Below are 26,618 nucleotides of genomic sequence, written 5' to 3' on the forward strand. Positions count from 1 at the left end.
CATTATTCATTGTTTACTATTTCAGAAAATCAACTTATTACTCAAATTACAACTATAGTTGTCCCATGCACCAAGCATGCACACTATGTTTCATATGGTCCTTACATTGTGAAATAGATCAATTGAAAAACTTTTCCAATGATCTCATTTCAAAATTCCCAATCCTTATCATTAGTGTAAGAACACAATGTTCATGTCACTATTAGAATATGCTAGATTCTAACATTTTATGCAACGATCCTTTCGCAAAGTCATAGCACAAAAGTCACCAAGACTTCGCGAATCAAATTACAAAGTACTCTATCAGAAATTGTTACAAGACAATTCCATAGACGCGAAGTCTCACATTCAAAGTACATTCCTTTGAACATCCTTCTTGCATAAAAGTTTCTAATCTAGACATAGACTCTCAATATCCAACTCCCAATATGGAAACATTTCCATATTTTCCATATGACAACTTATTCATAATAGAATCTTATCTATTCATAATAATGTCAATATGGTCCATCCATTACCATACTTCCAACTTCTCACAAACGACCAATCCTCAATGAACTTTGGATCGTCCTTTGATAGTTGTTTAATTATTTTAGTTAAAACCAATTCTAATCGTTTTTCCCTCTTAATGCGCTAGGAATTTGGAAAATTTTAGAATGGTCAAATATTATAGGATTTGCAATCGATCCTATACCCGAAGCATATGGGACACGATGCATAACGTTTTACATAAAGATATGATACTTTATCAATCTTCTGCCATGATATTTTATGTGTCGCGTTCTCACAATTCGAACTATGAAGAGGGATGATGTAATCATAATCGAAATTTGAGAACACACTATGTATCCTCTGACTATATTTATTAAAATTTCTCAATCTAAGCTTTAGATTTTGAAACAAAGTATAATATTCTATCCCTTAATTATAGCAAAACAACTTTTCAACCATTGCGACTTTGCAAAGTATAACTCTTGTTTTCTGTAATTAATATTGCTAGCTTGCAATACTTGCCTTAATAATCATACAAGCATAACATTTATGCTCCCACTATCATGATGATTATTATCATATAAGTATAACACTTATGCTCCTACTAGCTTTGACATGTATTCAGAAAACAGCTAAACTTCTAGAAAACAATACCTATTGAATTTCTAAAGTTCATATTTCTAATACCAGATGCTTCCATAATCCTTTATCTAAGCTTCTTAACTTTATACACATTTTCCTTAGATAGCTCACATGTGTGTCTAGATAAATTCAGAACTTATGTTACTAAGTCCCAAATGTTAGACTAATTGCCAAATCTCATAATTTGAACTATGGAAAGGGATTTCATAACCATAATCGAATTTGAGAATACAATTTTCACAATTGCTATCTTCTTAAAATCTCTCTTAGTGAAAGCATTTCCTCACAGTCATTCTCACAAAGGAGGGAATCTGATGACACTTAGATTTTAGGGTGTATGTGTTCCTATCCATGTGAATTTGCCAAAGCCTAGTTTGCGACAAATCCAAACTCATATGGACCGAACTTTCTTAATCGTGATCTCTTGCCTCATATTAACACGAGTGCCCACCATGTCTTCCAAGTAGTTTAGCAACTTATCCTTACATATCAATGTAATTTCCATCGATCAAGGTGCTTTCTCTTTATGCACTCAAATGAGAACTCATAGAACTCACATACATAATTGACTCAATTGGAATGGCATAGAAACAAAATAATGTCAACACGATAGGTTGTAAACCTCAAGTTGTGTGCTAGTGATGATCGATAAGGTTTATTCTTGATTTGTTCTTGAAACCTTTTTCAAGATCATTAAAACTCCAACTGACCTCTTGACATATATGATTCTTTTGTCAGGAAACTTTCCTAGACACAACAAATATTCAAGAGTTAAAGTAGTTCTTATCATGACAAAACACTTCACATAATTGGTACTAGTTGGTCCTTGTCTTATCCAAGACAGCACAACTTACCAATTTCAAATGTGCAAGAATAAGAAAACTTTTCGAAATTCCACATTTGTTGAGTACTATAAACCTTCGTAAGACTTGTCACTCAATTCACAATCTTGGAGTATAACTCTAAGACTCGATGTTGGAACGAAGTATGATCGGCTTCTTGATTTTAACCATTTCCACAAATCTCGATTCCTCTTCTTAGACATACAAATGTACTAAGACTCACTTAGAGGTTTAATTGAGATATGGTTCTTAATCATTAAGACTTATCATAAAACACAATAAAAGTTACTCTCCCTTCATCTTAGAATAAAGAAACTTTTATCATTCTTCCTACTTGATTCTTCTTATTCGTTCTGCTATCTATTGAAACCTTTTCAATCAACTCATAATTACTCTTAATCTTATAAGTATAATCATATTTACTAAACTTTAGTAAATCATGACGAATATATTTGTCACTCTTGTGGTGGACTTGATAAACACACAACCTAGTGTACTCAATCTCCTAGTCCTTCACTTGACACTTTGTCAAAGAATTAGTCTAATTTCCAAATATGAAGTCTCTCATTCATCACGTAACCAAGTTGTATGATTCCAAGTTTCAGTCCAATTGAAACTTGGGCGATGAGAAACTGTCCCTATTTGGTAAATTCTCGACATTTCCATAAATAACCTAATTAAGAATCAAATCCATCATTGCTAATAATAGAAACATCCAAACATTAATTTTTCATACACACCATTGTAAGGATATATAATTAAGATAAAATCAAAAATTATTTTATTGCGGAAAAAATTTGTCATTACAATGCATTTAATTGAAAAACCTTATTATTACATATTTCTTAGCAATCTATTCTAACTCCAAGTAGTAGCTCAAGAATCCAATCTTCAAGCAATGTGATCGAAATCCATTTCTTCACGATTAGATTCAACTCACTTCTTCCCTTAAGCTTCCTCTCTTTTCTTCGATCCTACAAAACATGAAAATGTAATCTTATCACATTGTGTATTAAGAATCCAGAATAGGAATTTAAAAGAGTTAGTTAATGGATTTTACCTGAAGTAGAGCCATACGTCTTGACTCTCCCATCTCTTAGATCTCTTAGGTAAATAGGGCGGCTTCGTCTCTAATGCCCCTTCTCTTGGAAACAAAAGCAAATGGACTTTTTTGGAATGGCACAAGGAACTATCTCAGTAGTTACCTTTTCTGGATCTCCAATATCACCATTGTCAGTGTCCATTAAAGTTTTAATTCACCAGACAAATTTGCTTGACCAGCACGCCAAATCATTGCTGATTCAGCAGCTATAAGCAATTAGGTGAGATCAATGAGGGTCACGTCGTGATCCATCATATAGTACTATCTAACAAACTCGCTATATGATTCAGGAAGTGACTGAAGAATCTAGTCAACAGCCAACTCCTTGGGATGACAGCACCTAGCATACCCAACCTGTCAATGTGTGACTTCATCTCTAATACGTGTGCACACACAGACTTTCCATCTTCGTGCTTACTTGCCAATAGGGCTTGAGTGAGCTTGAACTTTTCAAGCCTTCAAAGTTGTGGGTTAAGGAGAACAATTGGAGGAGGTGGAGGAAGTGAAGCATGATTTCTTGTTCCTCAATCATATCGTGGAACATCATCTTTAATTGGAAAGCTTGTTCCATGGGATTTGGGAAGACCATGATTGTCAGAACTAGACATTTACAAAATGGGAGAAAACTCAAGTTAAGCTGATTAGGATCCTTGATGTAACACCCAAATGAAACATCAAGGCTAGGATCTATCACAATAGTCTACAACCTAGAAGATGGATGTCGTAATCTAGTTGCAGAATATTTGAAGGTAGGTAAATGACGATTTACCAATTTCCACCATGAAAAACAAAAAAGAATTTTAAGTTTTAAATGAATTGAAACTCCTAGATGTTTTGAGATTCATTGAACTTTTCAATGGCATGTTTAATCTCAATTATGCCCTTCTATTTGTGACTGGGATGCCGAGGATCAAAAATAAGGTGTGAATAACCATACGAATCACGTGGTGCCCCCAATGCTACTATCACCTAATCAATGTGCCAGTTAGCCACACACGCTCCGTTGATCTATCATAAACATCGAGCCACCCTTCGCTACCAATGTCATCCCCAAATTAGTGTGTCGGTTAACCACACACACTCCACTAACATTGACAAGGGTACGAAATGTAATTCAATAGATTAGCATACAATTTCACATTTTGCCTAAAGTAACTAGAATTTGGGAATTTGTAAAAGCATGTAGTTACTTTGTACTTCAATATACTTATAATGGAAGGTTTATGTCTTATCAACCCGTTCGGCTAATGACCCTCCACCAATCAAGAGTGCGGTGGGTAATAGTGGATACCCATTCAATCGCCATTTTATAGCCAATTTCCTTAAACACCCCTTATAGCCAGCTTCGTGAATGAGGCCTACTAACTGTAAGACTGACTCTTTACTCATATATATATATATATATATATATATATATATATATATATATAATATTAGACTTTTAATGTTACACATATATAGTATAGGGTGTATTTTACACTTTTTAAAATACTAGGTGGTTTTGTTAACTTTCTCTTTTAATTAAACTTTTAATTAACTTAAGAAAATCATGAGGGGGTAATTTGAACCTATTCAAATACTAGGGTTTAACATTTCAAAATTAAACTTTTAATCAACTTTTAAATTCCAAAACATGAGGGCATGTTTTGAAACATTTCAAAACATTAGGGTTTAGAATTTAAATATATCTCAAAATAAAACTTTTAATCAAAAATTTAAATTCCAAAACATGAGGGCAAGTTTTGAAACTTTTCAAAACATTAGGGTTTAATTATTTAAATTTCAAAAACAAAAACTTTTAAGTTAAAATTTAAAGTATAAAACCTAAAGGGGAAAATTGAAACTTTTTCACAAGATAATTCAAATCTAAATTACAAATAATCAATCTTTATCTAATAAAACAAAAGATTATCAAAATTTTGACAATTATCTTCTATTTTGGTAAGGATATTCACCCAAAATCATAAAAAATCAGATTTTATCAATTAATACTGTTTTGGTATTATCCCACAACAAAATAGGCAAGAAAATCGCAAAAACAGGCTGCCAGATCCATGGACTCGCCGAGTCGACTTGACTCGCCGAGTTCATCCACTGACTCGCCGAGTCAGTAAGGCAGCGAGCAAAAAAACTTCGTTTTTCCAGCAAAAATCGATCAATCAAGCATCAAATTCACTAACAAACAGCCCTAGGCTCTGATACCACTGATGGGTTTTGAGCACTGCATCATTCATATGGTGTACATGCAAACCCTAATATCTTTGGATCTAGTTTGTCTAATGAACATGCAATTGATTATCCAAAGCCATAAACCCTAGATCTAATTAACTATAACTGAAGTTAGGGTTCAGATCTTACCTTTAATTGTTATATAACAATAACAATCAATTATTGGCTTCAGAAAGCTTAGTGCCTCAACTGTTGCACGTCTAATGGAGTCACAAACCCCACTAAGCAACAAAGATGAAGAAGAGAAGAGGAAGGAGGCTCCAAAACGTCCAGAAAACCCTAAAGATTCAGTCACCACGTTTTTTGGGGCTTAGGGGCTCTTTAAATAGGTAGGCAATTAGGGTTATCTAACAAGAAAACCCTAATTTGACTGCTTAAGCCCTAAGCAGCCCATGGACTCCTTCTGGAACATGCCTTGGATGATTTCTAATGGGCTTCCCCATAGAATTCATCTAACCTATTATTCCAAGGTGATCCATAGCCCAAGTGCAATTATCTTATAATTACAATTCCACTCCCCTAAGTTTAATTAATCTCTTTTAGCCACAAAATTAAATCTTAATTAATTCTTGACTAATATTAATTAAACATTATGATTTCTCCTTTAATATATTATTCTTATAATATATTAATAAATCATAATTAAACATTTCTCTCCTTAATTCATCCTATATATTGCTTTGGTGAAGGCAGCCAAAAAGGATCATGCTCATAATCGAGTCAAGTACATACCAAAATAGTTATGGACTTAGCCACTAATCCAACAATATCTTGGATCTAATCTTGTTTCTTGGTCTGTTAGAAAACAAAGATTGTATCTCAGTCATCTACAGCTACATCCACATCTATAGAATCGGAATACAAAGCATTAGCAGATATTGTTGTTGAATTAAAGGGTTGTTTGGTAGGATCTGAATTTTTAAAATCTGAAATTTTAAGAGGTTTGAATTTCTAAGAGGGTCTGAATGTTTTGGATCTCAATTTTAACATGTTGTTTGGTTGTCAGCTCTGATTTTTTTTGTTGAATGATAAAAATGGCAATTTTACCCTTCTGTACCATTTCTTTCAATTACAACATCATACCCTTGAAAAAAATTACATAAAAGTGGGATACTAAAAATGAACATCATGCATGTGATTTTTTTTCATCAAAGTACAGTGTAAACTAAACAACCGAATATTTCATTACAATTATCAACTAATAATTTGGTCAACATTACACGCCATACAAGGTTTACATGAAATAATGCATATCATCTTTTTGGTTCTTGAACATGTGAATGAAAAAATGTTGCTAATTTATAGAAACACAAACAGATGACAGCTTCACCATTAACATGCAACAACCCATCACACGCTCCCTTGATACTCCATCACCGCACACCCACCTGTCATCGACCTTTATCATCATGATCACAGCCTTCACGACGCCATCAACTTCTATTCACCAACCCTAGTCACTCAACAATAGATTTCAACAAAAATTCAACACATAACATCAAGATTAGCAATAGATTTCAGCAAATGAACAAAATCAACAACTTGTATTAGCAACGACAAACACATTTTCAATAAAATAGAACAAATCAACAAAGTTCAACAACAAATTTTAGCTATAAATATCAAATTCCAGTTATTCAAAATCTAAAAAAAATAGCATTTATATTCAGCATTTGCATAAAACTATACTCCACATCTGATTTCATAAAAAAGAAAAAAAAATGTTTTCTATGAAATCACTGAATGAAAGGAAACATAAACTCGCAAAAATCACCAGCACTTGTAGAAATTTTGTAGAAAATTATAGCACTTGCAAAAATCATCAACGTAAGATCAAGAACATCCGATTTCAATATCAGATTTCAGCATAACATCAAGACGGTCTGATTTCAACGAACATTTCAGCAGCACAACAAATAAACACAATTTCAGCTGTGATTTTCAAGCACATCAGAATAAACTACATATAATTTCAACATAAAAAACTCGATTTGCAGAGGAAGAACAAACCACATCAAAAAAAAAAAAAAAAAAAAAAAAAAAAAAAAAAAAAAACAAGACCAAAACAACCCTAATATCTTGAACTCAATTTTCAGAGGAAGAAAAAAAAATAGCATCTGATATACTCGATTTTCAGAGGGAGACGGCAATTAACAGTCGCAGATAGAAGCAAAACATTCTAGAAAAATGTCTCCAACTCTTATTATCGACTTTTGGGGGAAAAATAGGAAGAAACTCTCACCTGGAACTCGAAAATTGATTCATTTGACGAAGGGAGGCGGCGATAGAGGAGGCGACATCGTTGGATGGGTTGCCGCCGATGATGTAGCTGGTGGAGGGAGGCAGCTTGGAGATGGAGGGAAGAGGGAGAAGTGGGTGTTGTCTTTTGAAGCATAGAGTGAAGAAAATGAGCATTGATATTTTAGGGCACAAAGGGAAAGACGCATTATTTTTTAAGTTCAGACATGGTTTAGCATCTAAAACTTTAAAAGGCATTTATAAAATTAAGAGGTAAAAAATAAGATGCTGACAAACAAGCTAAATCTGAATTTTTAAGAGTTTACCTCTTAATTTTTCAATTAAGAGGTAAACAAACAGCGCCTAACTTGGCTCAAAACTTTGTTACGAGAACTTCATGTTCCAATGAAATCGGTTACAACTCTATGGTGCGATAATTCAGGAGCCATGTATTTGTGTGCTAATCATGTCTTTCATGTGCGAACAAAGCATGTAGATGTCATGGATGGAACACAAACACAATAAATGGGGGGCCGAAATTAAAATTTCAAAACAAAACCATGTAAAAATAAATTGTTTCAAAATTATAACATATCAAAATTTGAAACAAGAAAATTAATAACAATATTGTTATACCACTCTTTAAATTTGTAATTTTCATTTTTTGGGATCTTGAGTAGTATTGCCACGTTTTTTTTTTAAATAACACATTAATAGTTGATTGTTTTTTTTCATGTTGATATATGCAACATAAACAATTTAAATAAGAAAATATAACTAAAAATAAAATTACAAAGAAATATATTACAGCAAATATCAATATTTTGTAATAAAATACAAGTTATTGAATGCTTTTTATGATGATTTCAAAACCTAAGTAAATAATATATTATAATTTTAATCGATTATTTTTTTAGTGTTTATGAAGATTTTATATAATAGAAAACCAATAAATAATATCAATAAATTTAAAATAAATGTTATCATTAAAAGGGTAAAAACTTTTCAGATAAAACATGAGATAAAGTATGTGTACTGCCTATATGCCCTCCACCATCATCTCAAGACAACTACTAAAGTAGACGAGTTATTGACATAAAACAAGAGAGGGAACAAGACTCAAGAGAATTAGAGAGAGAAAGGAAAAAAAATTACCAGTGTAGTCTTCTTGTGGAATCTGGGGAGTAGATCGGAAAGGGAGAGTGGTCGCCGGTAGCAGGCAGAGAGAACGACAAAGAAAAGAGAGCAAGACAGAGAATCGATAAGTCGACGATGGAAAAGGGGTGGTCAACGGTGTTATTCCGGTGAGATGGATGTTTCCGGCTTCAAAATTTCAGGATCTTTCTTATTTTCTTAAACTCAAATCATGAGTTAATAATTTTATACCTTTGATTTTGTTTTATAAAGTTTAAAAAATAGTTTCTTAGTTGTATGAGTTTCCTATTGTAATACGATTCTTTTGATTATATTAGTTATTTTATCAAATATTTTAATTTTGATTTAATCAGTGATTTTCAGATGATTTTGATGGTTCATAACTAAATTTTGTAACTCTAACAGGGGGCCAAATTAACAAATATGATAACAATGGATTTAATTGTTTTAAAATAAAACTATATATGTAAGGTATTAGGCTTAAAACCAAGGAGGCCATGGCCCCCCGGTCTCTATTAAGATCCGCCACCGGTAGATGTTGACTTTCATTTCGTTCCAGAGAAGGTTGCACAAAGAAAATTTTGAGTTCAATTCATTTCAACTCATGATCAAATAGCCGATGTCATCTCAAAGTCACCGCTTCTTAGCGCTTTCTCTTTTTGAAGTCCAAGATAAGTGTCGATTCCTGGCCTTAGCTTGAGGCGGAATATTAGACAAATATTATACTTACATTATCAGAAGGTGCAATTTGTAAAGGTCTGACCTATTTATATACATATGTATTATCATCGATCATAATACAATACACAAGATATCTTTTACCATGTTTAATTACCATGCTGAACCTCATACATCGTCTGTTTGGTGTTCTGTTTTACAATTTTCCATGAATACCGTATTCAAGCTATGTGGTTGTCTTGTAGATGTAAATAACCAACCCAAAATATCTGTTTCATTATGAGGACATTAAGATATCGAGAACATTTGAATTTATTGTCATCCATAACCATGTATTTCTTGATTATTATATAACCACGTCAAACGAACGCAACTGATTTTTTAACCAAAAAACAGAACTTTAATTTGAAATGTGTCCAGAATACTTAAGCTTTTTTTATTGATTCGCGTTTAACACAAAGCTATTTTCCATCTATTTACATTGTGCAAGTGGCGATCCACACAAACATTGATTGTGTATGAATGAAGTCTTATCAAACCCTTCAGATCGATACCTTAGTTTCCACGGCGAAGGAATCTCTCCACATAATCTGTTGTAACTTACATTTAAAAACTGTAACATAAACGCTTTCAGTATTTGAGTCGTTATCCTCCCATATATCTTATTATGTGATATATCCAATGTTACCAACGTCTCCTCCATGAAACTCACTCGCGAGAAATCAAACTCGAAATTGTTTCGTGAAATGTCAATTACACTAGTACTCTTCATTGCACCAAACAACATCGAGGCATCTCCTGATAAGTTGTTTCTCGATACATCAATCTGATAGATCTTCATTTTCCCAATCGACGTAGGGATCTCACCAGAGAGCATGTTATGAGATAAACTTAGGCGTTGCAAGGCTGGAGATACAAGATGACCCAATGACTCGGGGATTGACCCCGTGAGTCGATTTCGACTAATGTCTAGCCCGATCATATTTGGCAAAGTAGCTAGAGAGGATGGAATTGGGCCTGATAAATTGTTAAATGAAAGATCAAGAATCATGACACTTTTGAGCTCTTCAAGAAATGAAGGGACGTGGCCTGAGACGTTAGTCCAACTTATATCAAAAAATGTGACGTATTTCAATCTTGTCACACCTCGGGGAATTTCGCCTACAAGAAATGGCATCTTGTGCATGCGAAGTGTCTTCAGATATGTCAAATCACCAATGACATCGGGTATTGTGCCTGCAAGGTTGGAGTTGGTGAGGGAGAAGTCTATAATGCGATTTGTGGTCTCATCACAATCAAATATGTCACAACAGTCACGATCAGACGTCCACATTGGCAAGAGCTGAGGCCCATTTGAAAAGCTGTTTTTGAATTTAAGAATTGCTGCTTTATCGTCCGGGTGACAACGTTCGGTTACTGCAACCGCTGGTGACAACAGGAAGAAAAGTAGTATCAACATAGCAGTGAGTTGATGATATGAGAGGAGTTATAGAATTGAAATGGAAGGCCATACTCCTTTTAATCCTTTACAGACGAGTTCATATATTGGATCAAGTCAAAATTGGTGAACTGCAAATTTGGACTTCGATGTTGACTTTAGTTATAGTTTTTTTGTTTTTTTTTTTTTTGTTTAAATCAAAATACAGATAAAAAAATATTTTATTTGCGTACTGGTATTTCTTTTTTTCTTTTTTATTTTGTAACATCAAAATCTAAAAAAACTTTGAATGCATTTTGCTTCTTAAGTTTACGTATAAAATCTTAATTCTTTTTTTTGGACGAAATTTTTTTTTGATTCGCCAATTACTTATTTTCTTATTCATGTTTCTTTATAATTAAAGATAAACTGGATTATAGGTTTTTTACTAAGAATATGTTTATTTTTCGAAAAGGTTGTATATCACATAAAATGTGTAAATATTGAAAAGTATTATTTTAAGGAGATAAAATGGTGATAAGATGTTGAGTGGTGGCCATTCATTGTGTTTGACTCTTTGGAGCCATTTGGAGTCAACTTTAACCAATGTTATATTCACGGTCGGCCAAGAACAAGTTCGAGAGATGCCTATGTATTGGACTCTTCCTCCATTAGATGCCCATGAAATGGAAGGCCAAGACAATTTCTTTTTAGATCTAAAATGAGAAGACGTTTTCTTCCAAATGGAAGTGTGAAATTAAAATTGAAAGCGGGAATATGATTGAAATCGATTTTGTGCATGCCACGTTTTCATTCATACGTGTGAAAATTGATGGCATGAAACGATTCAATTCTTGGTAAATATATCATAACTAGGCTATAACCCGTATACCATACGGGTGACAACGTAAAATAATTTTGAAAGTTAAGAGATGTTACAATTAATTATATATATAAAAGTTGTTTTTTTTTTTTTTTTTTTTTTTTTTTTTTTTTTTTTTTTTTTTTAAAACTTAGATGCATTCGCTTTGTCCGAAACTATATAATTATTAATTTAAATCAGTTTTGCAAAATGTTTTAAGATATAAACAAAAATAATTTTTAAGCTTCTAGATTCGCTACAACACTAATTAGTTGTAAACACTTCCACCATAATCCAATGAAAGTATGATGTTATTTCGAGCATTTTCCATAGTCCAAAAAAACTAACAAGGAGAGAAAAAACATAAGTAAATTGATCCACCCCTAAAATCTCTAAAATATGATGCAATCTTTTAGATACGTCCAAGTAAGGTTCTGTACTGTACTATTGTTTGAATCTCATTTGGTTGAATAACTACTAATATTATAAAATTACATTTAGATTTTTTTTATTAATTTATTTATTTTGAAAAGCCTCTTCTTCAACTAAACTTGTATCTTAGGCTATGTTTTAAAACTAAAGTTTCTGCTAGCATTTATAGTTGAGTTCATAACCGGAGACAACTCCTCAAAATGTTATACACTTTAATTTAATCATTTGAGGTTTCATCATTTCCCACATTTTAATTGCATTTATCCTAAGGTAGGTCTTACATAACAACAATGCAACTCAAGGGATGTTTAAACCAAAAAAATGAATAATCAAGAGTATGGAATATGAAATATCACAAAAATATCGGACAATTTGAGAATAGACTATGAATGTATCCAGAGATTTGGGAAGATAACTAAACAACATAAATTAATGGGATTGCAAAAAATAATCGATATTATGAGATTATAAAGCCTTTTGAGTGGTGTGGTCAAACCAATACAACTAACACCTATTTATACTAAGAGGGAAATATGACAACAGGTAACACTGATTTACCGATAGACACTCTCAGATCTAAGATTCTCAGCAATCTCAGTTTCCCACCTGTCCCTATTTTCAAGCAACTTCTCCTTGTCATAAAGTAGTTCCTAGAAAAACAAAAACAACTCATGAATCTCATTTTGTAAAAACAAAGATTAATATAAATAGAGTAGTAGTGACTACTCGGTTTCCACTAACCTCATGAGTCTCAGTAGCAAACTCAAAGTTAGGGCCTCCTATAATTGCATCAACAGGACATGCTTCTTGGCAAAATCCACAATATATGCCCTTTGTCATGTCAATGTCGTACCTGTCACCCCAAACCATTACATACATACATATACATATGTATTTATACACTATACACACATACACACACCTAGTTGTTCTACGACTGACATCCTCTCGTTCCTCATCTTCAATAGTGATAACTTGAGCCGGACATATCTGATACACATTGTGCAATCATCAAATGCAGAAACAGACATATATAAATGAAGATATTACATTTTTTGGTCCATAAATATAATTGATATTTGCAATTTTAAAGGTTAAAAACTAAAAAGAATAAGAATCAGAAGTCAATCATATACATGAGGGATCTTAAATTGATGCATAATCAATGTCATGATCAGTGCATTGCAAGAAGGTTTTAATTCTTTTATTGTACAAGTGTTTCTTACACCAAGATCCAAATTAAGAACTATGAATCAAATAGATACCATGTTTAGAATGAATTGATCTTCAAGGTAACCATTTTTTTCTTTTCCAACCATAAACAAAATCATTTGTTGAACTCAAACAGTATGACAAGTTGTAGGTATACAAATCTATAGGCTAGTTTGACAAAAAGTTAATGAAAATTCTAGGGTACGAAACAAATCACAATGGAGGCTTATAAAGATATTTAAACATGGAAGGAACTATGAACATGAAAAAGAAATGATCAATAAGGTCTTGTTTCTTTTTTTCCCATTGAAGTGTTGTGTGGATAACTGATATTTAAAAATATTGGAAGAGTTCTGTTTTGTGCTCATGAACATGACATTATGCTTTAACACATGATTTGTACAATGTAAACATGAACATATAAGAGAGGAGCTCGAAAGCATGCCTTTATCAGTGGAAGATGAATGTTTGGTTACAAAGGAACATGCACCAAAAATTGTCCCATGGATGTTAGGAACCAGCAAGGCTTGTCCCATACAGGCATAAATAGAGAAGTTGTAAATCACCATCAGATTATTTAGAAAGTTGTTGAATTGTTCTTGTCAGGTTTTAGAATCTATGTGAATCTTAATTTTAAAATTTTGCAGAAATGACTTCTAAAGTTAAAAATTCCTTTTTTTTCTTTCATTAATACATCAACCACACTACCCATACGCACATTTCCATAACATCCAATTAGCTTACATAAGGAAACATATGTAGCATATGGATTCGATTTATAGAAAAACTATATGCATTACTCTCAAAATAAGTATTTGACCTTCTAATCAATTTCATATCACACTAAAATCATCCATTATCCAACGTATTCAGATCATTCTGAATGGACTATAGTTCCTTTGACATCCAAGACGCTTGTTTATGTTTCTAAGAGACATAACTCATTCTCTCTCAAATTACCTTCAATTGTACTCTCTTTATCACCCACTCTTTTTCTTTGGAAAATTTTGAAAAATTAAAAAGAAAAGAAAAGCCGATTCACAATCTAAAAGGCCTTTAGGGTTAGAAACATAGACACCTTACCTTCAAACCCATTGATTTGCTGCTTTTGTTCTATCTTTTTCAATAGTCGTTAGATGCCTGAGAAGGAAATCAAGTCGGAACAAAGAGAGATTGAGAAGGAAGTGACACAAAATACAACAAAAAGTTGGGTAGTGATGGAAGACATGCGATGGTGGAAGAAATGTAGTGGATTTATCTATCGTATTTTGGGGTTTGGTTTATATTAGCATAGGCGGTGGTAGGGTGTACAATGGAGGTAAGATGGTGGTTCAGTCAAATCGATGGATGAAGTAGGCGAGTTAGGGTATTGGAAGACGAACACAAATATAATAAGGAGATGGTTGTGGATTTTAATCGTTATTTATTAAGATTGAGTTGAAGACCAATGAAGACATTCCTGATTTTGTGTATTTTAAAATTTGAATAAGTGATTTTGTTTCCAAAACGTATAGGAGCAATTAAAGAAGATAGAGTTGTGATTGGGGAGGTAACAGATGAACATACATCACTAATTTGGTGGCTGATTTTAAGGGACTAAATTTCAATTTTTTTTTAATTTTCTCAATTTGTCATTGATATAGAAGATAGGCGGGAAAAACCAAATGTTAGACTCTAAAAAATGGACACGTGGAAAGTAGAGTGGTAGAAAGGTGACATGTGGCATGGTAAGGAGTGTTTTATTAAGCATGTAGATCCGTAGGATATATATCTGGAATTAAAAAACCGCATCCTTCAAGTCTTCAAAAAGAGAACAACAAATTCTTCCATCTTGGTTCTTCTATTCTTAAAAAGTCACATCATTCAACACCATTCTTGTTTATGAAATGCAACCTTCAAACACAACACCCTTTTGTTCAAAAGTCATGACCTTCGAGCTTGAATCGCGATCTTCAAATAACCGAGTATGCTTTGTGCCTTTGAAAGATTTTAGTTTGTAGATTATGATTCTAGTTCAGTTTTTTTTACAGATTCTTAGAGCAATACAATTGGTTTCTCAAGAGTTAAGAATTTCTTAATCATTCTTTCTAATAATCAAAGGTATTATATGTTTTTTTGATCCTTCATAATAGATAGATATTGTATATGTTTTTGATTTTAACATCTCTTATGGTTTTCTTTTTTGTAGAATTTTAGTTTTAGTTAGACATTCATCTAAAATCCATTTTTACATATTTTTTAAGAGGTAAGATACAATTAAGGTTAGTAGTTCTAGATTTTATAAATTTTGTAAGGTAATTAACAATTTTGATTATATTATATTATCAGTTTTGGATTTTAAATTTCGGACATTAAATTTTTATTTGTTTGCCTTTGTGTATCAGAATTTTACATTTCACTTTTTAGGTTGATTTTTCAAGGGCAGTAAGAAAGAAAATTGCAAATAAAGTGTTTTCCTGATACATCTATTATAAAGTGGTTGAGTTCAAATGTTAAACGGATGATAATTTTTAGGTAGAAATCACTATACATTTTTGTGTACTATTTTGAGTGAATCTTTGTTATATATATATATATATATATATATATATATATATATATATATATATATATATATATATATTAAAAGGATGATATGTAGAATTATCAAGTTTTAAGGTTCTTTTTTACTAAATTGCACACGGCCTTCAATTTCTTGAGGACGATCCTAGTTATATTTGTATATATAGTTATGAGAAAATGACTAATCTATCCAAAACCCTTAATTACCTTTCACTTAATAGTCAAAATGTTGCTAATAGCCAAAAATAGCCGAGGAAAACGTAGTTTATATAGAAACACCTACTTTTTTGGGTGAAACCTACGATTTGGAGGTTTTTGGAGGTTGGGTATGAAAAAAAAATCATTTTGAAATACAAAACTAGACGTTTTGAAAAAACTCGTGGTTTCCTCTAAGTAAAATATGGTATCACAAATAGTATTTTATAGAAACCTACGGTTTTTTGTATTTTTAATATTGTTTTTTTTATTTTTCGGGGTAGTTGACTACTATTTGATAGAAGTTGACTACTATTTCATGTTGGCTTGACTATTATATCATACATATTTTTACTAGTATATAATAAAAGAAGGTTGTTTGTTAGATTAAAACTTTGTGTTCTTTCTCTCAAAAATCATATTATGAGTTGAAATAAGTATTTCATCTTGTTTATCATTGACGGAAGATTAGTGTTTGTTAATTCCAAACAATCACATGTATGGCCACTAGGATATATGCTGTGAATGTTTTAGTATGGTGCGAAATTTTACAAGATCATCACATTCATTGAATTTGTTTATTCGGTGAAAAGTAAGAATGATATTCTAGATGAATCAAAAGTTAATTTTGCTTAACATCACTAGGAACTTTATTATTGTGCTATTGTTGATGATCCTGATATTAGAAAGGTAATCATGCAATCAATGTTGTTGGAGGTATATATGTATGTGTATCTTGTGGTTGAGAAAGGTGATGGGGCTAACTGTAACACCCATTTTTCATATTAGATCAGTTGAGGGCTTAGAGGGATCAAAGATAAGGTTTTCAGGAAAAAACTTTGTGTCACAACGTGGTGAATGGGGTGCCACGATGTGGCAATCCAATTTCAAGAACGTGCATCTGGACGGCCGCCACGACGTTGCAGCTACTACAGCCAAATGCGACATCCATTTTTTTCAGAACCAATTAAAATATTTTGTTAACGCTTAAAATATTTATGTTGGGTGAAATCCCAGTTTAAAACAATTGGGATAACATATGTTATTTCATTTTATTAAAAATACCATGGTCACCACTAATATCCAAATATAGATAACAATGTAAAATAAGAGGGTCCTGAAATACTGAAATACTGATACATGCACATTTCTTATTCACTCGACAGCCTAACTAGATTCCAACAACCTCAGTCCTTAGTCCTGCTACATGTGATGCCTATAAATGGAGTGGGTCATGTAATACCCGGATCTTGAGGTACATTATTCATAATATAATTATCATTTTTAGAATTGCCATGACGTGGTGGAGGCACCACAATGACATGGCGAGGCGAGAAAGGTTCGTGTGTTTTAACTAAGCCACCACGGCGTGCCAGTATTGGCCATGATGTGGTGGGCGGCTAATGTAGAACCCTATTTTTCCTAGTTTGCTCCCTATTTAAAGGAATATGGAGGCTAGGGTTTGCTTATCCTCAACCTCCACCAGCCCCTCAAAACCTAAAGATAACCCTAATCACTTTCCTCCATTTTGAGCTAGTTTTGGTGTTCCTTGAAGCTAAAGAAAGAAGAAGGAGGAAGGAGTAAGCAAGGATCAAGAAAGCAAATCTTCACTATTCACTTTAGAACTCTTCTGGACCTTTGTAAGTGTCCAAGACTTGATTTCTATCATGCTAGGTTGCTAGATCTTGATTTTTCTCCCATAAAATTCATGTTTTTGCTTGTTGGGATGGTGAGATCACATAAAGATTGCAACTTTATGAATCTTTGGGATATTTGGTGTATTTTGTATATTGGATCTGGAGTTTGGTTGGTTTTTCAATCCATGCATGATATTTAGTTCATAAATCCTCATTTTGACCTAATATGGGTTTAAGTCATGTATTGGATATGCATGTCTATAAAGCACTAACTTTTAGGTTAGTTTTGGTGCTAGAATCACTTCTGGAAAGGATGGACCTTAGACTTTATGGAATAACTGCTTAGTGGTCCTAATGGATAAAGTTAGAAACCTCATCCTTCTAGATCACATTTTGGATAAGAACTGAGATTTGGAGATCTTGGAATTAAAGACAACAACTTAATACATTAAGTTGTTGGAACCCCCAACTACCACGACATGGTCCTAGGTCACCACGTTGTGGCAACTAAGATTTTCCCGACTGTTTGGTCGTATGCCGACCATGACATGGCCAAGGAAGACCACGTCGTGGCAGTTCGATAGAGTCAACATTGACTGTTGACTTTGAACGTTGACCTAGAGGGTTGACTTTTCATTTGTGGACCTTCGTTCAGCTATTAATGGGTAAATTAAGGTATTTCTTGTGTGATTATCTTGGTTGCGTTTAGCACCTATTGTAGGATTTTGAGAATGTGTTACCTTTTTGAGTTGCTTCGCGTGGTGAGTTCCCTTCACTGTACTCATGGGTCGAAGGCACCAATGCTGGCCCACTATATTATGGTTAGATGATGATGGTTGACTTTGTGACTGTTAGGTGTGTCAAATCCAAAAAACTAAAGGGGTATGATATACTCCAATAGAATCCCACTATATTGCACTAAAACAATAGTACAAAGCAAGTAGGGTCGATCCACAAAGACACGGGATAATTAGTCTATACCTCTTTGCGCAAAGTACTATAATCAACAACAGTAAAAAGGGGGGTCTAGAATTCAATGATTAAAATAAACATTTATAAACACAAGTAATCAGCTAAATGAGTGAATTAATCTCAAAATTTGTAAGGACTACAATTGTATGTATGACAACTTAGCAATGCGATTCCAAGATAACATGATATTTGCTTAATTCCATCTAAGTTGGTACTTGAAAGTGTTAACAAGTTCTAACACCTCCCAGTCACCATACTAATTAACCAAAACAAGCTCTTTGATTAACCCTAACCTTACTAACCTAATCTAAACCAGATCTTAGAATTAGATTAAAAGATTGCATTAAACTTTATGTGAATATTTCCAACAACACCCAATACTCCTCACAAGCTCGGGAGTGTAAAAGTGTGTGAAAAGATTTACACTAAATTCATTCAATGGGAATGAAATTAATGCTTGTAAGTTAGTCCAATTCACAAAACAATTACGGATTTTGCAAAATGAATAACTTGAATGACCTAACCCTAATTCAAATGGCCAATAAGAATCACAATTAGAATCAAACATTCAATTGAAGCAAAATCAATTCTAGATAGAAATTAAAAGCAACCATCAAGTCATATGATTGAAATCACAACCAAGAAGGCAAAACATGAAGTCGGAGAAACTAAGGTTCTAGCCACACATGGCTATAACAAAATCCCAAGTTGTAAAGATGGAAATGATAAGCAATTACAACTTACAATTAAGTGAAATATTGTTTCCAAATGCTAAACAATCAAGTCCTCCCAAAATCCTTTGAAATTCCCTCTCCAAAACTCCTTTGATATGTTGTGTCCCCCTCCAATTGACCCAAATCTTCTGATATGAAAAATAAGAAAAACTATTGAAAGGCAGTTTTTGAGTCGAACACGGCCCATGTCAAAATAGAACAAATCAACACAGGTCGTGTTCAGTAAATTGAACAGCCACTTTGTATGGTCAACACGACTAGTGCTCCTTTTATAGTGTAAACCCAACACGCCCCCTGTACCCATCTGACTCCAATTCCAAACTTCATTTTTTCAACTTTTCCGCTCTTCGCCCGATTATCCTAAAATCGTCACCAATGCTTCGCGGCACCTCCAAAAGCGCATCCTAACCTCTGGTATACCTAAAAAGACATGAAAGTGTGCAAATAAGGTTGTTCTAGATACTAACGTGAATATGATAAAATGCAAGAAAAAGAAAAACAATTATGCTAAATAGATGCATAAAAAAGGACTAAAAGGTGTGCAAAAAGGTGCACAAATTGCACCTAACAAATCTCTCCAAGCTTGAACCTTTCTTCTCCCCAAGAAAGAACAAGAAAAATCAAGCCCGGAGAAAATAAAATAAAAGAAAAGAAAAGAAACAAAAATCAAAATCAAGAATCTTTTGGAACTTAATGCAAAAATCAAAACAATCATGAAAAAGATCCAACCCAATTAACCTCGTTTTTGCAGCATAGTTGAGAATGTACTTGTCGTGCCTTGAGTGAACTTGGCATTTGTCTCAAAACATTATATGACAATAGAAATAAGACTTTGGACACTCCCAAATGCAACTCAATAGAATCAAAGATCACAACACTTGTTCCCTTTCAATAACATCAAGTCAATTTATGGAACAGATTATAGTCTTAATCTCGTAAAAATGTATGTGACAAAAATATGCTCCATCATCTTTGTTTTATAAAATGTAACAATGACCGGCCCTAGCTATCTGTTGATTAACAACAATCTTTTTCTAAAAAATCTTTTCTAAGAATTCCCTAAAATTTACCCAGATTGGTTACGAATTTCAACCCACTTACACTAGTCAAAGTAATTAACAGTCAGTCCTAATGTCATAAAGTTCAAGTCCAAGTCCAAGGAAATCTTTTGGCAGCCAAGCATTTTTCCTAAACATATTATTCAATTAAACTCTAAAAATAAATGTATACAAACTATCTAGTTATATTTTCCTACAAATAAAGCTCATGGCTTTATTTGAAATCCATGTAGCGGGCTTCCAACCAACACATCCAGACCAGATGACCTTAGTGTGCTAGATTTAGAAAGATCCCTCAGGCTTACTTGCCCAAACCTCAAAGGCCACATATTAGCTTTATTCGAGTATCTATATATCTATATTTTTTCTTATTATTAAGTTCATGACTTTCTATGGAACCCGTGTAACGAACTTTTGACCCAACTAGTCCCGAATAATTCAGCTTTAGGAGATTAGGTGTAGAACACCCCTTAGAGTTTACTTGTTTGAATCCTAAAGGTCACAGATTAACTTCATAATATATTTTTCTTCAAAAGCAAAAACTAAGATAAGACATAATACTCTTACCAATTTATTTGCTAGACTTATTCTTTATAATTTTTTGTCCTTGGCTTTTCTATTGTAGGACATCTCACGGTATATTACTGTGAGGGGCTTCTAGACATTTTCAGGGGACTAAAGTCAACATGCAAAGACCCGTAAGTATAGTTGGAAACTATGTCCCCAAGTAGGGTATTTGAAAAGGAATTAGTAGAAAGGACTTTTTAAAGCACTGGGAGGTTCGAGACACTGAAATTTTATATTCTTTTTATGGTTTCTTGAATTTGACATTTTGGGACCAATTGAGCACTTACTACTCATAAGACCTGGTCACATGTCCCAAATATTGATTCATATTTGACGTTATGCTTCGGTGTTGACAACCTTTACATTTTTTGTTTTGCATAAATGGCTTCGGGAGGTGTGTCCATGTGTGATTAGCTTGCTTTGAGATTTTCAATAAAAGGAGCAAGTCTAATCTCAAGGCGTATGACAAACTTACCAGCTCAACTGATTTGAGAAGATTGGCGGCTTGGGATTGGATCAAAATAAACATGAAATGTGCATGAATGAAATGCATGAATGAACCTAGTGTACCACTCTACCCCTCCCAAGCTTAAAGATAAGCATCTTCACCGATGCTTGGAGAGGGCGAGACAACCTATCGTGGAGGAGGGGGAGGAAAATAGCCAGAATTTTAGGTTCAAGACCAAAAGTCCTCATCACGCTTGCGTTGATGCTCTTGATCCCGTGCGTATTGAGTGGTGAAGGATGAAAAACATTGGGTTAGGTTTATGATATCTTGATGGTAAATTTCAAGGCGGATATGGATCAATTGGAATTGATCCATATATTGTTGGTTGTATGATGGGTGCCTAGCATGATGGGATTAGCTAGCTCCACACAATGGCTCCACCCATGGGAGGAGAATTGTGTGGTGCCGCTTCGCCACCCTCATCAGCCTCGTCACTTTCTTCACCTTCCTCATATTCCTCATCGGAGAAGGAGATTGGGAAAATATAAGGCGTGATTTGCCTATCGGTGAAGTTGGTGGGCCGCCTAAGGGCAAGGATGTTCCGGTTTTTGGGAGTGATAAGAAGCCATGGGTCATGGTTTTGTCCCAAGGTCCAATTGTGGTTCCCTTCCTCTGTCTGAAACATCCTCATGCTCTCAAGTATTGACGTGGTAAGGGAGGGCTCACTGGGCAAAGGTTGATGAATTCCGGGATATGGGGCCCCAGACTGGAGCACTTTTATTAAACAAACTAACAACACCGCCACAATAGAGTTTTCCGGAACGCTATGTGCTGAGGCGGGTGAGCTTGATGCAAAGGAATGAGTCCTGGTGAGGAAAGAGGCTATCATACTGGTGGGCCTTAGCATAGAGTATTTTGAGCTCAAGAGCACTAATGGTGCTTCTTTCCTCTCTAGGGACGACAAGCGAAGCAATAATCCTATGAGCCACTTTCATCACAGGGTGGATGAGAGATGAGGCTTTAGCAGAACTTGAGACATAGGGATGTTGATGCGTATGGTGAGTCCACCATGTAGGATCATTGTATTCTGGGAGTGGGTCATTATAGCCAAAGGTGTTTTCTGTGGGGGCCCCAACTATGGAATTGATTTGGTCTAGGGACAGGGCATGATCGTGGTTCATAAGCCGGAAATATAGGACACCGTGGTCCAAATAGAGTGAAGAGAAAAACTCGGCTGTCGGGACTTTATAACTAAGCTCATGGACCTGCAACAACCCTTGCCATCCAATTTTCCGGAATAAGGTGTGGACTTGATTATAGATGTCCAACTCATGGAGAGATGGCACATACTCAAATTTCTGAATTGTATGAGTGCATTGGAGAAAGGCCTCAAGTTTGGCAACTTGAATTGGCCCGGAACAAACCACACCAACATGTGTCGGATTGGGTGGAGGTGATGGGGACCTAGGCGGTGGTGTTGGAGACCTATGACGGCGGGCCGACGAATTCGTGTGTCAGGTCGTTTAGAATGCTCGCCTTCCATATGCAAAATTTTTGTTGGGGCAAAAAGGTTAACCGGTCAACGGGTCAAATAGTCAACTATTGACGGGTCCAGTGAACTCGAGTTTGGCCACAAAAAATTCACGGGAAACACAGTTTTGAATGATTTCCAAGTTATTGTGAAGTCCAAAATGACTACAATTACATGCAATTTGACCTTAAGAACTCAAAATCCACAAGTGAAGAATTGGAATGATTGTACCGAATCGTTAGTGGATATGCATTGTTGTTGGTGAGAAATTGTTCTTCAACCTCCCCAAGCTTGCCTACATAAAGATTTAAGCACAAAAAACATCAAAATCTTTAGTTATTTTCGGACCTAGGGTTTGTCAAAACCCCCAAATCGACCATGAAAATGCAAGAAAATGGTGTGTGAGATGTAGGAGATGAAGTGTAGAAGAAGAAAATCAAACCTCTTTAATGATTTAAGCCAAAATTGATGGAGAATTAAGTGATTTTTGAAGAAAATCGGATTTTGGGGGTTTCTTGGGAGAAAGGGGATGTTTTGGGAAGTGTTTGTGGTTAAATGAGGTGAAAAACCCAATTTTAAAACTTAAAACCCACATGTTTTGTTGCTCAAACACGGCCCATGTTCTTTTAGTGTAAATCCACACGGGTTGTGTTGGGTGAAATAATTGTTGTGAATGGCTGAACACGACCCGTGTTTGGTATAAGGCAAAAATGAAAACGGGTCGTGTACCTCTGTGACTCCGAAAATGTTAGCCTTACATGAACATGACCTATGTTCGGTATAAGGAAAAATGAACACGGGGCGTGTACCTCTCCGACTCCAAAAAATTTAACTTCTCTTGAACACGACCCATGTTCATTATAAGGCATAATGAACATGGGCCGTGTATGGCTCTGTTTACCACTTCTCACTTTTTTGAACCCAAAAATCCCATCTCATTCAAACGAAATGGTTTTGCATCCCGAGGTTCGTTTGGTGATTTAAAAACATGTTTAAATGCATTTGGAACATTAAAAACCAACAACTTCAACGAAATCGAAATGTTTTTAAAGAAAAAGACAAAAATACCCTCGGGTTCCCTCCCGGTTAGTGGCCCTTATTTTAAGTCATTGACTCGACGTGGGCCCCAAATATGCTTCAATATTGGTATGTGGAGTTCCCAACCACTTCTATCTCATCATTTTTCACCTGGAATTCTTCGTAAAACGACTTCAATCTATGACCATTGACTTTGAATTTTTCTGATTTGTTGGCTTGTGATTTCCACCACACCATGGTCGAATACCTTTGTGACCACGAAAGGACCGACCCATCTTGATCTTAACTTCCCTAAAATCAACTTGAACCTCAAGTGGTAAAGAAGCACTTTTTGTCCTTGTGCAAAAACCTTTCTGGAGATCATTTTGTCATGATATGCCTTTGTCTTCTCTTTGTAAATCATTTCACTCTCATATGCATCATTTCTGATCTCCTCTAAATCTTAAAATGTCTATCTTCCTTTTGTTTCCCGCCTCATCTTCATTCAAATTGAATTTATTTACAGCCAGAAAGCTTTGTGCTTGAGTTCAACCGGAAGGCGACACGATTTTCCAAACACTAGCCGGTATAGGGACATACCAATAGGGGTTTTGAAAGTAGTGTGGTCTGCCGATAAGGCATCATCCAACCTTATACTCTAATCCCTGCATTTTCGATTGACTGTTTTCTCCAAAATGCTTTGGATATTCCTATTTGAGACCTCTGTTTGCCCATTGGTATGGGGATGATAGGATGTTGAGACTTTATGAGTCACCCCATACTTCTTCAGAATGACTTCAAGCATCTGGTTGCAAAATTGAGTCCCATGATCACTTATGAGAGCGTTTGGAGTGCCAAACTGGGAGAAAATATGTGCCTTAAGAAAATCCACCACAACTTTGGAATCATTAGTACGGGTGGCTTTGGCCTCCACCCATTTGGACACATAGTCCACCACCAATAAGATATATGAACAACCAAAAGAGGGCGGAAATGGTCCCAAAAAGTCAATACCCCAAACATCAAAGATTTCACATACTAAATTGGGGGTAAGGGGCATTTGATTCCTAGAGCTTAAGGACCAGGATCTTTGGCACTTATCACAATGTGCACATAACACATAAGAATCGCGAAAAATTGTAGGCCAATAGAATCCGCTATCTAAGACTTTTCTATCTGTCCTGTGGGGTCCAAAATGACCTCCACAAGCATAGCAATGACAAAAGGTAAGGATGGATTGTACCTCTTTTTGCGCAACACACCTTCTGATCATTTGGTCTGCGTAATACTTCCAAAGGTAAGGCTCATCCCATACGTATCGCTTGGCCTCCTTCTTGATTTTATCCTTTTGCCAACGTGTGGAATCGGGGGGAAACTGATTGGTGACCAAATAATTGACAATGTCAACATACCATGGAGCTTCCTTGATAAAGAACAAATGCATTTGGGAATGTGTCATGGATTGGTGTGGTGTCTTCAGTTAGCATAATGCGACTGAGATGATCCGCGACCAAATTCTCTTTTCCACTTTTATCTTTGATTGCTATATTGAACTCTTGTAGAAGCAACATCCACCGTATTAACCTCGACTCGAAATCTTTCTTGAGTAGTAAACAGTTTATAGTTGCATGGTCTGAATAGATAATCACTTTGGTCCCGAGGAGGTAATGTCGGAATTTCCCAATGCAAACACAATCGCTAACAAATCCTTCTCTGTTGTGGTGTAGTTGGTTTGAGCATTATCCAAAGTCTTGGATGTATACTAAATAACATGGTGAGGTCGGTCTACTTTTTGTCCCAACACCACCCCAACTGCGGTGTTGCTCGCGTCGCACATGATCTCGAATGGGAGATCCCAATTGGGTGGTTGGATGATTAGAGCGAAAGTAAATAAAACCTTCAAACGATCAAAAGCATCTTTGCATGGTTGAGTAAACTCAAATTCAGCATCTTTTTGGAGTAGTTACTACATCGGCACTGTAATCTTTGAGAAATATTTAATGAACCGCCAATAAAAACCTATATGGCCAAGAAACAAATGAACTTCCCGAACATTTTTCGGGTAAGGGAGACTTTTGATAATGTCAATCTTGGCTTCGTCAACTTCCAAGCGTTTTTGGGACACTATATGATCTAAAATCAATCCCTTGTCCACCATGAAATGACATTTTTCATAGTTAAGCACAAGATCTGTGTCAATGCACATTTGAAGAATTTATGTTAATTTGCTCAAACATTCATCAAAGGAGTTTCCATAAACTGTGAAATCATCCATGAAAACTTCGATGATGTTTTCAACATATTCAGAAAAATGCTCACCATGCATCTCTGAAATGTTGCGGGTGCATTGCATAGATCGAAAGGCATACAAGCAAATGTGCCAAAGGGACAAGTGAAGGTGGTTTTCTCTTCATCTTCCGGGGCTACCGGAATTTGGTGAAAGCCCTAGAAACCATCTAAACAACAATAATGGGATTTGCCCGCCATTCTCTCTAACATTTGGTCAATAAATGGTAAGGGAAATAGTCATTTCTTGTTGAACCATTCAGCTTCCTATGGTCAATAAAAACTCGCCACCTGTTTTACACACGGGTTG

At 34.8% G+C, this 26,618-nt stretch overlaps 1 protein-coding gene across 1 annotated transcript; it reads right to left on the reverse strand.

The window, feature by feature from the left end:
* Positions 1-9,791: 9,791 nt before the first annotated feature.
* LOC145097134 (polygalacturonase inhibitor-like) lies at positions 9,792-10,882 on the reverse strand. The gene has a single exon (XM_079034648.1). It carries the CDS (start codon positions 10,835-10,837, stop codon positions 9,851-9,853), a length of 987 nt encoding a protein of 328 aa, XP_078890774.1. The 5' UTR covers positions 10,838-10,882; the 3' UTR covers positions 9,792-9,850.
* Between the last annotated feature and the right edge of the window lie 15,736 nt (positions 10,883-26,618).

Source organism: Lactuca serriola, chromosome 4, assembly GCF_051521515.1.
Source record: "Lactuca serriola cultivar US96UC23 chromosome 4, Lser_US96UC23_V15, whole genome shotgun sequence".
NCBI lineage: Eukaryota > Viridiplantae > Streptophyta > Magnoliopsida > Asterales > Asteraceae > Lactuca > Lactuca serriola.

What these genes read in the sequence shown, in the direction of transcription:
- LOC145097134 (XM_079034648.1), bottom strand. Translation starts at nt 10,837, where the DNA reads ATGTTGATACTACTTTTCTTCCTGTTGTCACCAGCGGTTGCAGTAACC.